Source organism: Microcaecilia unicolor, chromosome 3 (genome assembly GCF_901765095.1).
Source record: "Microcaecilia unicolor chromosome 3, aMicUni1.1, whole genome shotgun sequence".
NCBI lineage: Eukaryota > Metazoa > Chordata > Amphibia > Gymnophiona > Siphonopidae > Microcaecilia > Microcaecilia unicolor.
The window spans coordinates 102,972,380-102,986,808 of NC_044033.1; the positions used below are offsets into that span (position 1 = coordinate 102,972,380).

The 14,429-nt window shown below is 42.2% G+C and overlaps 1 protein-coding gene across 2 annotated transcripts in view; it reads right to left on the reverse strand.

The window, feature by feature from the left end:
- XRN2 (5'-3' exoribonuclease 2) overlaps window positions 1-14,429 on the reverse strand; it is a 363,942-nt gene that overhangs the window by 247,036 nt on the left and 102,477 nt on the right. For both annotated transcript variants that reach the window (XM_030196221.1, XM_030196223.1), the window contains exons 10-15: window positions 12,510-12,584; window positions 12,284-12,417; window positions 12,136-12,193; window positions 11,939-12,046; window positions 10,744-10,788; window positions 520-663 (exon numbers count right to left, since the gene is read on the reverse strand). In XM_030196221.1, coding sequence (XP_030052081.1) covers window positions 520-663; window positions 10,744-10,788; window positions 11,939-12,046; window positions 12,136-12,193; window positions 12,284-12,417; window positions 12,510-12,584 — 564 coding nt within the window. The remainder of the gene's footprint in view (window positions 1-519; window positions 664-10,743; window positions 10,789-11,938; window positions 12,047-12,135; window positions 12,194-12,283; window positions 12,418-12,509; window positions 12,585-14,429) is intronic.

Consider the following 14,429-nt stretch of genomic DNA (forward strand, 5'->3'; position numbering starts at 1 on the left):
TCCTGAAACTCCTGTGATACTCTCGGAGACAAGGGAGGAGTGAGAGGCCGGCTGGGCTCAGCGAAACTTCGCTAAGTCAGACTCCTTCCTGAGTCCGAGAGCAGATTCGTCCAGTGTGGGGACCGCAAAAGAGGGGAGAAGCAGCTGATGCGTAGAAGACGTCACAGGGCTACAGGAATAAAAGCTCACTGCTTCCCTTGATATTTAGGCATGAAGTCAAACACAATAATCGCAAACCAGAAAAGGTAAAGCTGAAGAGGGCAGGAACTTCTTATAACCATGTCCTATTCTGATGCCATTTTAGATCCCCCCCCCCCCCCCCTCAGTTCAGGATCCCACCTTTTTTTTTTTTTTTATTAATAATTTTAAGTTACAAACAACTTGTGTGAAATCTTACACAAGACAGTATTTCACGTTTACAACACAAAAATTAATGCACCAACTTTTAAAATATGTTTTAGCATTAATCTCTTAACCCCACCAAATGTTTTTTTTTCACAATTTCAAAACACTAGTTACCTTGTTCATTGAAAATTTGTTTTGCATCCTCATCTCATAGGCTGTCTGCCTTGGGTTACTGATTGCTTGGGGACCAGATCTATTTCTCATATCCAAAGCATGAGGAGCAAATTGGCCCTGAGGAATGAATGCTGGCTGATCTCTCTAAAAAACACAAAGACACACAAATTTCAGTAGAAAAAAAAATTATAATTAAAGCAAAAAACAGTGGAATATGTAGATACTTTATACATCGCTACTCATTACAAATATCATATTACACAAATCTAGTTAAGGTTGGCAGTAGTTACTTGAAGAGTTAAGTATAAAGAGACTATCCATTCTCACCTCCACTATACTGAGTTACCCTGGCCATACTTGTCCTGCAAGCTCTCAACAACAGGAACCTTTCAACTGGGTAACTAATTTTATATTGTTCTGCATATATTGCCAGAGGTCTCCAAAATGCTACTTTGATCAACTCACATTGTAGTTAAAACAAACAAACAAAAAAAAAACATAACTCAATTAGTATCACATGATATCCACAGATAAAAATCTCTAGATTTCCAAACTTTGCAAACATTTTCATACTGCATGCAAAGCAAAAGAAAATGACTATGTTCATAATTTCAAACTATGGGCCCTTTTATTAAACTGCACTGTAGGCACGCTAAAAATTAGTGCATGCTAACGACAGAGAAACTCATTGTATTCCTATGGGTGTCTCTAGCGTTAGCATGCGCAAAAACGTTTCCACGCCTACAGCACGGCTTAGTAAACAGGGCCCTGTATTACTTATGGAGGGAGAAGTGATGTGAACAAGTCTGATGGCAGCTTAGCCTCGAAGCTCTAATACCTCTGCTGCATAATTGCTAACAAAGCGCTCTTTCCCTTTTTATTCAGGTACCCAATTGCTTATTTTGTGACTGAAGTGTGGCAAGCTGGTGGCGAAAGTGAAAAAAAATAACAAACAAAACTCAAAGCTCAAGAACTTCAGACCATATTGCGTAGCTTTCTTTGGAATAATAAGAAACCACGGACCACTTTGTCAGAACTGTCCAGACCTCTGAGTCAAGGTGGTCTGGCCTCTTCGGATCTTCGCAAATACAATGTGGACTGTTGATGTCACCTGGTAGACTGGATTAAAGACACACACTTTTATAAGCCTTTGGAGTCTCAGCTTGTGGCTCCAGTGCATTTGTTGTCCTATTTACATACCTAGAAACCTTTTCAGCCCCTTTCATCTCGACACCACCTAATATTGAAATCTATGCGACAAGCGTGGAACTGGATTTGCAAGCGAGCTCAGTTGTTGCCATGCTCGACTGTATTATTGCCTCTGGAGGGCATTAGGGACTTGGATCCCAATTCCTACTTGAACTCAGGGCTTATGGATTGTGAAGAACCTGGTTATCCCAGAGGGACGTATTAAATCCTTTGCAGATTTACAAGAGGAGAGTCCTGTACATGCCACTGACTGGTACCCTTATATGCTGGTTTCTCATTATGTGGATACTTGGCCTCCTCTGACTGACTGAGGATGCATCGCACTTGATTGTGGAAACATTTACTCTTTCTAGAGAGACCAGAGTCACTCATTCTTTTTATTAAGTAAGCTTGCATACTCTAGACCCCTGTGGGACTTTGAATTGCTCGCCATTGACTGGAATACAGATCTTGCAGACGCAGAGCTTGCTAATCTCTCCCCTACTATTCGGTATCTCTCTTTTGGGTTTCTACACCCCAAATGCATCACTCTGCACTTCTTGGCATTACATTTTAATGAGCGGGTGTTGGACTAGTATGTAAGGAGTACTGAGGTTACTTGTTGTTAAGATAGGAAGTATGAACATATCCATATGACAGAAAATTAAAAGAATATTTTGTAAAAATTGATAATACAGGTTGTAGTGTGAGTACTTTATTAGTGACCTAAAAATATCTGTACTCCAGTAACTAGAGTATTTTCCCCGAGAGTAATAGAATTAAATTTTAACTGCCAGACCTTCGACCATTCTTCTTTCGGAGATCCCTTCTCATCGTTTCTACTCCCTCCAGGGTATCCACTCTATTGGCTATCTTCGTGTCATCCGCAAAAAGGCAAACCTTTCCTTCCAACCCTTCAGCAATATTTCTCACAAATATATTAAAATGGGCCCCAGCACCGACCCCTGAGGAACCCCACTGCTCACCATCCTTTCCTCCGAGCGGATTCCATTTACCACCACGCTCTGCCACCTGTCGGTCAACCAGTTTTCTATCCAGATCACCATTTTCGGTCCTAAGTTCAGCCCTTTCAGCTTATTCACGAATCTTCTGTGGGGGGACTGTATCAAAAGCTTTGCTGAAATCCAAATAGATTACATCTAGCGCACGGCCTTCATCCATTTCTTTTGTCACCCAGTCAAAGAAGTGAATGAGATTCGTTTGGCAGGATTTTCCTTTGGTAAAGCCATGTTGCATCAGGTCCTGTAACCTGTTGTCTTCTAGAAAGTTAACTATCCTTTCTTTCAGCTGCGACTCCATTACTTTTCCTACCACCGACGTGAGCGTTACCGGTCTATAGTTTCCCACTTCTTTCCTGACTCCACTTTTGTGAAGAGGGGCTACATCTGCTTGTCTCCAATCTCGCGGAACCTCTCCCATCTCTAAAGATCTATTAAATAAATCTTTAAGAGGTCCCGCCAGGACCTCCCTCAGTATCCTGGGATGTATCCCATCCGGCCCCATTGCTTTGTCCACCTTCAGATTCTCCAACTGTTTATAAACTCTTTCTTCCATAAACGGCGCAGTATCCACTCCATTCCCAAATATTCCTTCAGCAGCCAACTGCGGTCCTTCACCAGGATTTTCCTCCGTGAACACCAAAGAGAAGTAATTGTTTAGCACATTCGCTTTATCCTCCTCACTTTCCACATAACCATTCTCATTATCTTTCAGTCTCGCAATTCTAATTCCATTCTTATCTTTTCTCCTTTCGCCAATATATCTGAAAAAGGTCTTGTCACCTCTCTTTACATCTTTAGCCATTTTTTCTTCAGTTCGCGCTTTCGCTAGCCGTATTTCCCTCTTCTTTGAGTTTAATCCGATAATCTTTTCTGTGATCCTCTCGTTGCGTTCTTTTGTATTTCTTGAACAAAGCCTCTTTTGCTCTTATTTTTTCAGCTACTTGGTTGGAAAACCATATAGGCTTCCTGTTTCTCTTGGTTTTGTTTACTTTCCTCGTGTAAAGATCAGTCGCCATATTTATAGCAGCCTTTAGCTTTGACCACTGATGTTCCACTTCTCCTACGCCTTCCCACTTCAACAGCTCCTTTTTCAAGCATTCCGCCATTTTATCAAAATCAGTACGTCTGAAATCCAGTACTTTTAGTTTTGTGTTTCCACACTGTGCTTTCGCCCTTATATCAAACCATATGGTGTGATGATCACTATTACATAGGTGGGCACCCACTCGGATATTAGAAACACTTCCACCGTTCATGAGCACTAGATCCAGCATCGACCCTTCCCTCGTGGGTTCCGGCACCATTTGTCTGAGCAAGGCACTTTGACAGGTGTCCACAATCTCCCTACTTATTTCCGATTCCGCAGACGGGACGCTCCAATCCACATCAGACAAGTTGAAATCTCCCACCAGTAGCACATCCCCTTTCATACCAATCTTTTGAATATGCTCTATCAGATCCTTGTCTAGCTTCTCTATTTGTGCAGGAGGTCTGTAGATAACCCCCGTGTGGATACAGGTTTCATCTTCCCTTTCCAGGACGATCCATAAAGCTTCTTCCCTTCCCCAGGTGTGCCGCATTTCAGCCGCTCTGATATTGTCTCTTACATACAGCGCCACTCCTCCACCGTTTCGGCCCTCTCTATCCTTTCTAAAAAGATTATAGCCCAGTATAGTCACATCCCATTCATGGGAATCATTGAACCACGTCTCTGTAATAGCAACAGTATCCAAGTTTTCTTCAAACATCAGGGCTTGCAAGTCTTGAACCATTTTACCTAGACTACGAGCATTTGTGCCCATTCCTTTCCATCTGCGTAGAGAGTTTAGGTGGTTTTCTGTATTTAGATGGCCTTTCCCTCTGCCATCAAGTTTATTCTGGGGATGACTTTCTGAATTCCCTTATTTTCTTTTGTCACCCCCGCCTTCTAGTTTAAATGTCTAGAAACATACTGTCTGAATATCTCCCCAAGGATCTGTTTTCCCGTCACCGAAAGATGTAGCCCATCATTACAATACAGCCTGTTATTTTTCCAAGTATTACCCCAATGCCCCTATGTGACTAAACCTTCTTCTTTACACCAAGACTCAAGCCACTTATTGAACTCCACTGTTTTGCGTAGTCTTTCTTCTCCCTTCCACCACGTGGGAATTACTTCAGAAAAAGCCACAGTCCAAACCCAAGATTTCAGTCCCTCCCCAAGCTTCTGGAACGCTCTCTGTGCTGTAAATTTGCTATTGTTGGCCAGGTCATTTGTCCCCAGGCCTCCCCCCGTCCACCAACCCTGCTCTCTCCCCTGCCCCCCCCCCCGCCAATCAGTCCTCCTCTCTCCCCTGCCCTCCCCCCATATCCAGCAAACCTCCTCTCTCCCCTGCCCTCCCCCCATGTTCAGCAACCCTCCTATTTCCTATGGCCTCCCCCTGTCCACAAACCCACAAGCAGATGTGGTCCCTCTTCACAAAAGTGGAGTCAGGGAAGAAGTGGGAAATTACAGACCGGTAACTCTCACGTTGGTGGTAGGAAAAGTAATGGAGTCGCTGCTGAAAGAAAGGATAGTTAACTTTCTAGAAGACAACAGGTTACAGGACCTGGCTTTACCAAAGGAAAATCCTGCCAAACGAATCTCATTCACTTCTTTGACTGGGTGACAAAAGAAATGGATGAAGGCCGTGCGCTAGATGTAATCTATTTGGATTTCAGCAAAGCTTTTGATACGGTCACCCACAGAAGACTCGTGAATAAGCTGAAAGGGCTGAACTTAGGACCGAAAGTGGTGAACTGGATAGAAAACTGGTTGACCGACAGGTGGCAGAAGGTGGTGGTAAATGGAATCCGCTCGGAGGAAAGGATGGTGAGCAGTGGGGTTCCTCAGGGGTCGGTGCTGGGGCCCATTTTAATATATTTGTGAGAAATATTGCTGAAGGGTTGGAAGGAAAGGTTTGCCTTTTTGCGGATGACACGAAGATAGCCAATAGAGTGAATACCCTGGAGGGAGTAGAAACGATGAGAAGTGATCTCCGAAAGTTAGAAGAATGGTCGAGGGTCAGCAGTTAAAATTTAATTCTATTACTCTCGGGGAAAATACTCTAGTTACTGCAGTACAGATATTTTTAGGTCACTAATAAAGTAATAACACTACAACTTGTATTATCAATTTTTCAAAATATTCTTTTAATTTTCTGTCATATGGATATGTTCATATTTCCTATCTAACAACAAGTAACCTCAGTACTCCTTACATACTAGTCCAACACCCGCTCATTAAAATTTAATGCCAAGAAGTGCAGAGTGATGCATTTGGGGTGTAGAAACCCAAAAGAGAGATACCAAATAGGAGGGGAAAGATTAGCAAGCTCGACTTAGGAGAGAGACCCTGGGGTGTTGGTGTACAAGGATACGAAGGTGAAGAAACAATATGACAAGGCGACATCTGTGGCCAGAAGGATGCTAGGCTACATAGAGAGGGGTATAACCAGAAGAAGATGCCCCTCTACAAGTCGTTGGTGAGGCCCCACCTGGAGTATTGTGTTCAGTTTTGGAGGCCGTATCTGGCTAAAGATGTAAAAAGACTGGAAGCAGTGCAAAGAAAAGCTACAAAAATGGTATGGGATTTGTGTTGCAAACCGTACGAAGAAAGACTTGCCGACCTGAACATGTATACCTTGGAGGAAAGGAGAAGCAAGGGTGACATGATACACACGTTCAAATATTTGAAAGGTATTAATCCGCATATGAACCTTTTCCGGAGACGGGAAGGTGGTAGAACTAGAGGACATGAATTGTGGTTGCAGGGGGGGCAGACTCAGGAGTAATGTCAGGAAGTATTTTTTCACGGAGAGGGTGGTGGATACGTGGAATGCCCTCCTGCGGGAGGTGGTGGAGATGAAAACGGTTATGGAATTCAAACATGCATGGGATAAACACAAAGAAATCCTGTTAGGATGGATCTATGGAATCTTAGCAGACATTGGGTGGCGACGCCAGTATTTGGAGAATAAAACCAGTACAGGGTGGACTTCTACAGTCTGTGCCCTGACAAAGGCAGGGACAAATTTTATTTTATTTATTTATTGCATTTGTATCCCACATTATCCCACCTCTTTGCAGGCTCAATGTGGCTTACAATATATCATGGATAGTGGAAATGAGAGGAGAATTGACATTTAGTGTTACAGAAGTATTTTGGGTTGCATGGTAATGGAAAACATGATAGTGATATAAGGCATTCTTAACATTACTAGATATATGTGGAGATTTCACATGTTTTGGTCTTTGTGGTATATCTTGACGAAGAGATGGGTCTTCAGCAGTTTGCGAAAGTTGGTCAGTTCATAGGTCGCTTTTAGGTTACGTGGCAATGCGTACCAGAATTGCGTGCTCATATAGGAAAAGGTTGATGCGTGCACTAGTTTATATTTTAGGCCTTTACAGTTGGGGAAATGAAGATTAAGAAATGTGCGAGATTATCTTTTAGCATTCCTGGGTGGTAGGTCTATCAGGTCAGACATGTAGGCTGGGGCCTCACCGTGGATGATTTTATGTACTAGGGTACATACTTTGAACGTGATGCGTTCTTTGAGTGGTAACCAGTGTAGCTTCTCTCTTAGGGGCTTTGCACTTTCGTATTTTGGTTTTCCAAATATGAGTCTGGCTGCTGTGTTCTGGGCTGTCTGGAGTTTTTTTTTGAGTATTTGCTCTTTGCAGCCAGCGTAGAGTGAGTTGCAGTAGGCTACGTGACTGAGTACTAATGATTGTACCAGATTCCGAAAAACGGTTCTTGGGAAGAATGGTTTTACTCTTTTTAATTTCCACATTGAGTGGAACATCTTTTTGGTTGTGATTTTTGCATGATTCTCAAGTGTTAGGTGCCGGTCAATGGTGACTCCAAGAATTTTCAGGGTTTCCGAAATTGGTAGATTTAGTTTTGGGGTGTTGATGGTGGTAAATTTGCTCATGTTGTGTTGGGAGGCGAGTATTAGGCATTGGGTTTTTTCTGCATTGAGTTTTAACTGAAAGGCATCTGCCCAGGAGTGCATGATATGTAGACATTGGTTGATTTCATTGGAGATTTCTTTTAGGTCTTGTTTGAATGGGATGTAGATAGTTACATCATCAGCGTAAATGTATGGGTTGAGGTTTTGCTTTGATAGTAGTTTGGCCAAGGGTGTCAGCATTAGGTTGAATATAATCGGTGAGAGGAGAGATCCCTGTGGAACTCCACATTCAGGTGTCCATGTGGCTGATGTAGTCGAATTTGATGTCACTTAATATGAGCGTGTAGTTAGGAATCCTTTAAACCAATTAAGAATGTTGCCTCCGATACCGAAGTATTTAAGGATGTGTAGTAGGATTCCATGATCAACCATGTCGAAGGCACTTGACATGTCGAATTGTAGAAGTAATATATTCTTGCCGGTTGCAATCGTTTGTTTGAATTTATTCATGAGCGTGACTAGTACTGTTTCAGTACTGTGATTAGAACGAAATCCTGACTGGGACTCTTGTAGTATTGAGAACTTGTTTAGATAGTCTAATCAAACTCGTACATACATATAAAGTATTACATACCATGTAAAATGAGTTTATCTTGTTGGGCAGACTGGATGGACCGTTCAGGTCTTTATCTGCCGTCATATATATATATTTTTATGTTAATTCGTTCCAGGTCCACAAGTATATCTGATAAGCCAGCTCTCAGGACCCATAGATAGGTCAGCTCTTACAAGTCCTGAGCTCTTTGCCTAAAGACAGAAATCTATGCATGCCTGAAATAAATACAACTGAACTGCTCGAGGCATGAATAAAACAGAGCCTTCAAAGGATCAGTATCATGACACCTAGTTGGCAGGCACGACTTCCAAATTAAGGAGCAATAAGGGACTCCTGAAGCTGAATAGCGCTGAGCAATGAAGTACAGCCAAAGCTGCCATAGAGAGCATTACCATAAGAAAACTCAAATAGCTGTCTCCTTGCACAGTTACTATTATTTTTTTTATCAGAACAAAAGAAACCCACGAGTCCAAGGCCTATAGGATTACTAAAGGGTGGCTGAATTGCGAAATCCAAAAAGGGAAAATTTTCCATAGGCTAAGAACCACCACAACGGAGCATAGCACCCGAAAGAAAAGACAAACTATGAAGCCAAACACTTCCTGTGCCGTTAGTGTCAACATGCTCACAAGACAACCTGTTTGTGAGACAATGCAGCTCCCATGTGTGCAGCAAGCAGAACGGAGTTTCTTCTACAAGAGATGAGGAAGGATAACCAAATTAAAAAAAAAAAAAAAAAAAAAGACAAAGTTCAGAATAACCTCACAGTAATAAAAACGGCAAAATAAAGGTGCTAACATCTTCCAATAACGCAGCTAGTCGAACGTAAAGTCGAAGGCCAAACTGAAGAATGACAAGGAAGCCAGGAAGGTTCCCATGCAGTACCCGTCTGCTGCAGCCAGTGGGAGTTTTGGTGAAAATGAAATAGAACTTACCTCACCGAGGAACTTGTATGCTTAAAGGCAGAGACTTGCCTCAGGAAAATTGCAACCACTGTCTCACACACAAAAAAAGGCAGATTAAGTGGAGGAGTAGCCTAGTGGTTAGTGCAGTGGACTCTGATCTTGGGGAACCGAGTTTGATTCCCACTGCAGCTTCTTGTGACTCTGGGCAAGTCACTTAACCCTCCATTGCCCCGGGTACAAAATAAGTACCCGAATATATGTAAACCGCTTTGAATGTAGTTGCAAAAACCTCAGAAAGGCGGTATATCAAATCCCATTTCCTTTTCCCTTTAGCCTCTCCTTCCTTACGAAAACGCCTGGCAGAGAAAGGGGTGGGGGGAGGGACTCAGCCAATGAAATAAGCACAAATTTATTTAAAAGGAGCATAATCCTTCAGATAACCCCCTGCTCAACTAGCATTCAGTCACCATCTGAGGTAGGAGCTGGCTAAGAAGCACCAAGCAAGGGCTGCACTATCTATTCACCAACTGCTGAGACAGAGAACATACTGAACATTCAAGGGACAATCCACCCAGACCTATTTTTTTTCTCCGTCTCCTTCTACTGGTGGATGGACATAACCTACTTGTCCAAACTGGTCTGGTATGGAACACAAGAAAATCTAACAAGGGCTGGTCCACAGGCTCAAATTTTGGCTAACAATAGGTTTTCTGAAATGTTTTACCTTCATAGGGGGAACTAGGAAAAGCTGCCCTCTGTTTCCATTATTTTTTGATATAACACACGAGTCCCTTGCTCTAGCCATCCATCAGTCAAAGGATTTATAGAGTTAAAAGGTATGACATTTGAGCACGTTATCAATTAATGTGAATGATATTATGGTTTATGTGCCTGTTGAGTCTATTCTTCATTTATTATGTTTAATAGAGTCCTATTCCACTGTTTCAAAACAGAGGTATTACCAGTGAACGAATGTACATAACAGACTGATCCAATGCAATATCCATTTTGTCAGCGGGCCACTCATCTAAAATATCTAGGAGTGTGGTTTGGTCATGCAATGCAAGAGACATTAGCAAAATATGAAAAGTGTTTGCTTGCTATAGTGGGAAATATTGCTACTGCTTGATACCACCCTCCACCTACTGTGGTGAAGGAGACTGGAAGTCTTAAAAGAACCAGAAATGTATGTAAATGGGTGAAGAAATTAGACCAATATGGTCTAATTAATGGTTTTATGGACATGAGTCTCTTTTGCAGTGCAGTCAGTTGCTACTACTACTATGTAAATCACTTCTATAGCTCTACCAGTTGCTGTTATTGTTTCTTAAATCAAAAAACTAATTTAAAGATTAAGAAAACAAGAGAACAGAATTAGCCAGTGCTAAAACAATAAAACTTCAGAGAATGGAAAGTATTCTCTGTCTACAATATTCAATAATGCAGTTTTCAAATTACAGAGACTTCACCTGAACAAGTCCCATATTTGCAGCAAAGGAGGGTGTGGTGAACCTTCTCTCAGCATGATTTATTCAGCAACACATTGCATAAACACCTACCTTCATTCTTTTCCTTTTTTCCTTCTGTCGTCTTTTAAAATTCTCCTAAAAAATTAGGAAACACAAAAATGTTCACCGATTGAAGCCTCATAAAACACAAAAAGTATGCTTTCCATGTTGCTCAATAATATAAACTAGGTGTATTATATCTTTAAAAGCTATGAATGCCCCCAAAATCCCTTCACTGATGTGCAAGCTAAGAAACGTGAAGAATGAATTTAATTATGGCTTTAAAATCTAAAGGGTCTTTTTATTAAGCTGCGGTAAAGTACTAACACATGCTTACTGTAGGTTAAAAGCGCTACCATAGGACATGCTCAGACATCCTGTGGTAATTTTGGGATCAGCATGTGCCTACCAAGTGCTAAAATATAGAATTTACTTTTTTTTTAGTGCTGGGGGCAGAAGGTAGGCATGTTCTGCGCTAATCAGTTAGTGCAGTTACATTGCTGCATGCTAACCGATTAACGTGCGAGCCCTTACCACCCAGAAAATAGTGTCAGTAAGTGCTCACACACTAATGGCCATGCTCAAATGCAGAAATTAGCATGTGGTCATTAATGGGAATACTGGAAAATGGTCCCATTTTAGCACTGTGCTAAAAGGGGGCTCGGTGCACGGAAAAGACCCGCCTTGGGGATAGCACTGGCCACTTTTTAGCACAACTTAGTAACAGGGCCTCTAAGTGTTGAATTCTGGCTTTAGAATCTCAATAAAAGTAACATATTGCCACCACAGCGATCACACTTGATTCTCCTAAATATCCCACACACAAAAAAATGATAAAAAATAATGGGAGAAAAAATATATATCTGTGCTCATTTCAAGTAAGCATTTGGTTATCAAGTTGGCATCTCTGCAATATTGTTTTAAAATATTTTAGATTATTTCCTTCACTTTTGAATATGTGGTTTTAAATCAAAATTAAAAACATCTAAATTATCTTGCATAAGACATTTCTTTCTAACATTAGTATGTTGAAAGAAAACAAAGCATGCCCTGGTTATGGTTAAACCTTCAGTTAAAGACTAACAGTCATGCCCTCTAGCCTGGATATTGTGTGGTAACCTTAACGATCCATAAAGCAATCATAATATGCAATGGAAAAGACAGTTCCTCAAGTAAAAAGATCCTATTGCAATCCAACAGGTTTCAAGAGCAGCATCTTTCAGTTAGTGAATTCAAAAAACTGTACGTCATCATCCTTTCTCTTTTTAAAAATACTGTCTTCAACTTCTCCCACAGCAAGCATGATCATCTGCACTCGTTCCAGATTGACAAAACCACTGTCTGTAAGGTAGCCCTGCAAACAACAAAATTCCATCAAACTGTGAAGTATTCTTACATGATGCATATAAAGAATGCATGACAAGCTGAAGAGTTTCAACCTACCCCAGTCTTGTGGACCACATCTTTGTAAATATTAACCAGACGGTCAATTGCACCTTCCCTACAATGAAAAGAAAAAAGAACGCAATTTATAAATCTCTTGACTTTACACACAGTACATTTTAAATTGTTTTGAAGTGGCACTATTTACCTAATCTCCAAAGATGGCAAATGAGGCAAGAAGTCATTGCCCACAAAGAAGCACATGAAGACCCAATCATCAACAGACCTCTCAAAGTCAAATGGAAATGGCAAACTGGCCATGGTGAGTTCTCTTTCCAAATACTACAATGCAAAAGCAGTATCAAGAAGTGGGTGAATTATACTTGGAACATTCCAGCTTCCAATTACATCTTAGAATGAGCATGTTTGCGTACCTCTCGCAGGACATTCAGACGAATAAAAATAAACTCTTGCTCGCACCCAGGAGGACAATCTGCAAATTCATCATGCTGAAAGAGGAATAAAAAAAAGAAAACTGATAATAAACCCAATGCACAAGTGTACTTAGACGTTGAAATACCTTGCAATTTTTGTGAAAATGAGAGAACCTTCAGAATGAAAATTCAATATATATTTTGGGAGCCATGAGCTATGAGAAGGACCTGAGTCTGATTCCCAGACAAGGACTCTGTTTCCTGAGTAGGCTGGGCAAGGGATCCTTTTTACAACCTCTGGGGGGGGGGGGGGGGGGGGGGGGGGTAAGAGGGTAGGGGAAGGTGCCACAGTTAATTTATGATTGCGACCCTAGAGGTCAGACTTAAGATGCATGACTCTATGGCAGCCATCCCTAGCCCAGTCCTCAGGGCACACCTAGTCCCACTGGGTTTTCAAGTTTTCCATAATAAATATTCATGAGTTTGATTTGCATGCAATTGAGACACTGTATGCAAATCTATCTTCCTGCACATTCATTGTGGATATTCTGAAAACCCGATGGGACTAGGTGTGACCGAGGACTAGGTTGGCAATGGCTGCTCTATGGTTTTTGGAAGAAGTTATATAGTGTGTTTCCCAGCCAAGGACTGTCACTGCAATAACTGAGTTAAGTGATTTGAAGGGAATATAACAGCAATTAACATTTAAAAAACAAAATCACACTGTGGTGTCTCCTCCAAACAACAGTTCTGCTTTCTTCCACTCCTAACCTCTGTCCAATCCAACATCTTTCCCCTCGTCTGTGATTTAACATCACTCCCCCCCCCCCCCCCCCCCGGCAACAGTCTACCTTAAAGGTGGTCTTGTGTTGATCCTCGCCAGTGGGAGCTTTGCACATCTGCTGCCTGCTCCAAAGCTTTCCCTCTGACCTGTCGCACTCAAGCAGAAACATGAAATGATGTCAGAGGTGGTGGGACGGGCCAGAGGGAAAGTTATGAACAAGGCCACAGGCAGTATATATGCAACGCTGCCACAACCACGACCAACAGAACACCACCTTTAAGGTAGACCAGAAGGGGGAATTGAGGGGGGGGGGGGGCAGATGCTGAACCCTGGGTGGGGGTAGAAGTATGAGCTGCAGACCCAGAAGCAGAGGGTCACCGATGGAAGCTATGACCAGGGCAGTGAGCTCCAGAAGCCACAAGAAGAGCTTGGTGCTGCTCACCAGTTTGTGTTGCTGCTCATGGAGGTGGAGGAGAGAGAGAGACAATGGACCTGGGGGAAGAGGAGAGGAAGTGAAGGTCGAAAAACGGAGAGATGTTGGAACTGAGAGTGGGAAGGACAGAGATTATCAGTCCTTTAGAGTTGGGAAGGGGAATGGGATTTGATATACAGTCTTTCTGTGGTTACAATCAACATATGTAACTGGGTTAAGTAACTTGGAGTTGATTGTGTAATCACGATTAAAAATTTCAATCGAAATGCAACCCAAATAAATATAAATACACACATGCATAAATAAAAGGGCTGCACAATTGGTGTGGTTTTTAACACGATTAATGCGTTAAAATTGTAACTTGCATCATTGCAAGTCCCTACGAACTCGACTGTACAGATGGCAGTGCTAAGCACAAGCTGCTTCTCTCTAGCCGGAACCCTCTCCCCTAGCGTCCTGCGGGCAAGACGAAGAGAGGGAGGTCTCTGGCAAGAAAGAAGCATTGCGTGCTTAGCGCTGAACACTGTACAAGCAATTTTGAAAGGGTTGCCAAGCGGATGGGGAGGTAGAATGAGATGCTAGCAAATCGCGGGAGTGGCAGAAGAAAAAAGGCTGCCAGAATAAGGGGGGGAGGGCGCAGCAGAGAGAATGTCAGTTGGGGGGGGGATGGGAAGACACCCAGACCAAAGCATCCTGTCTCAAG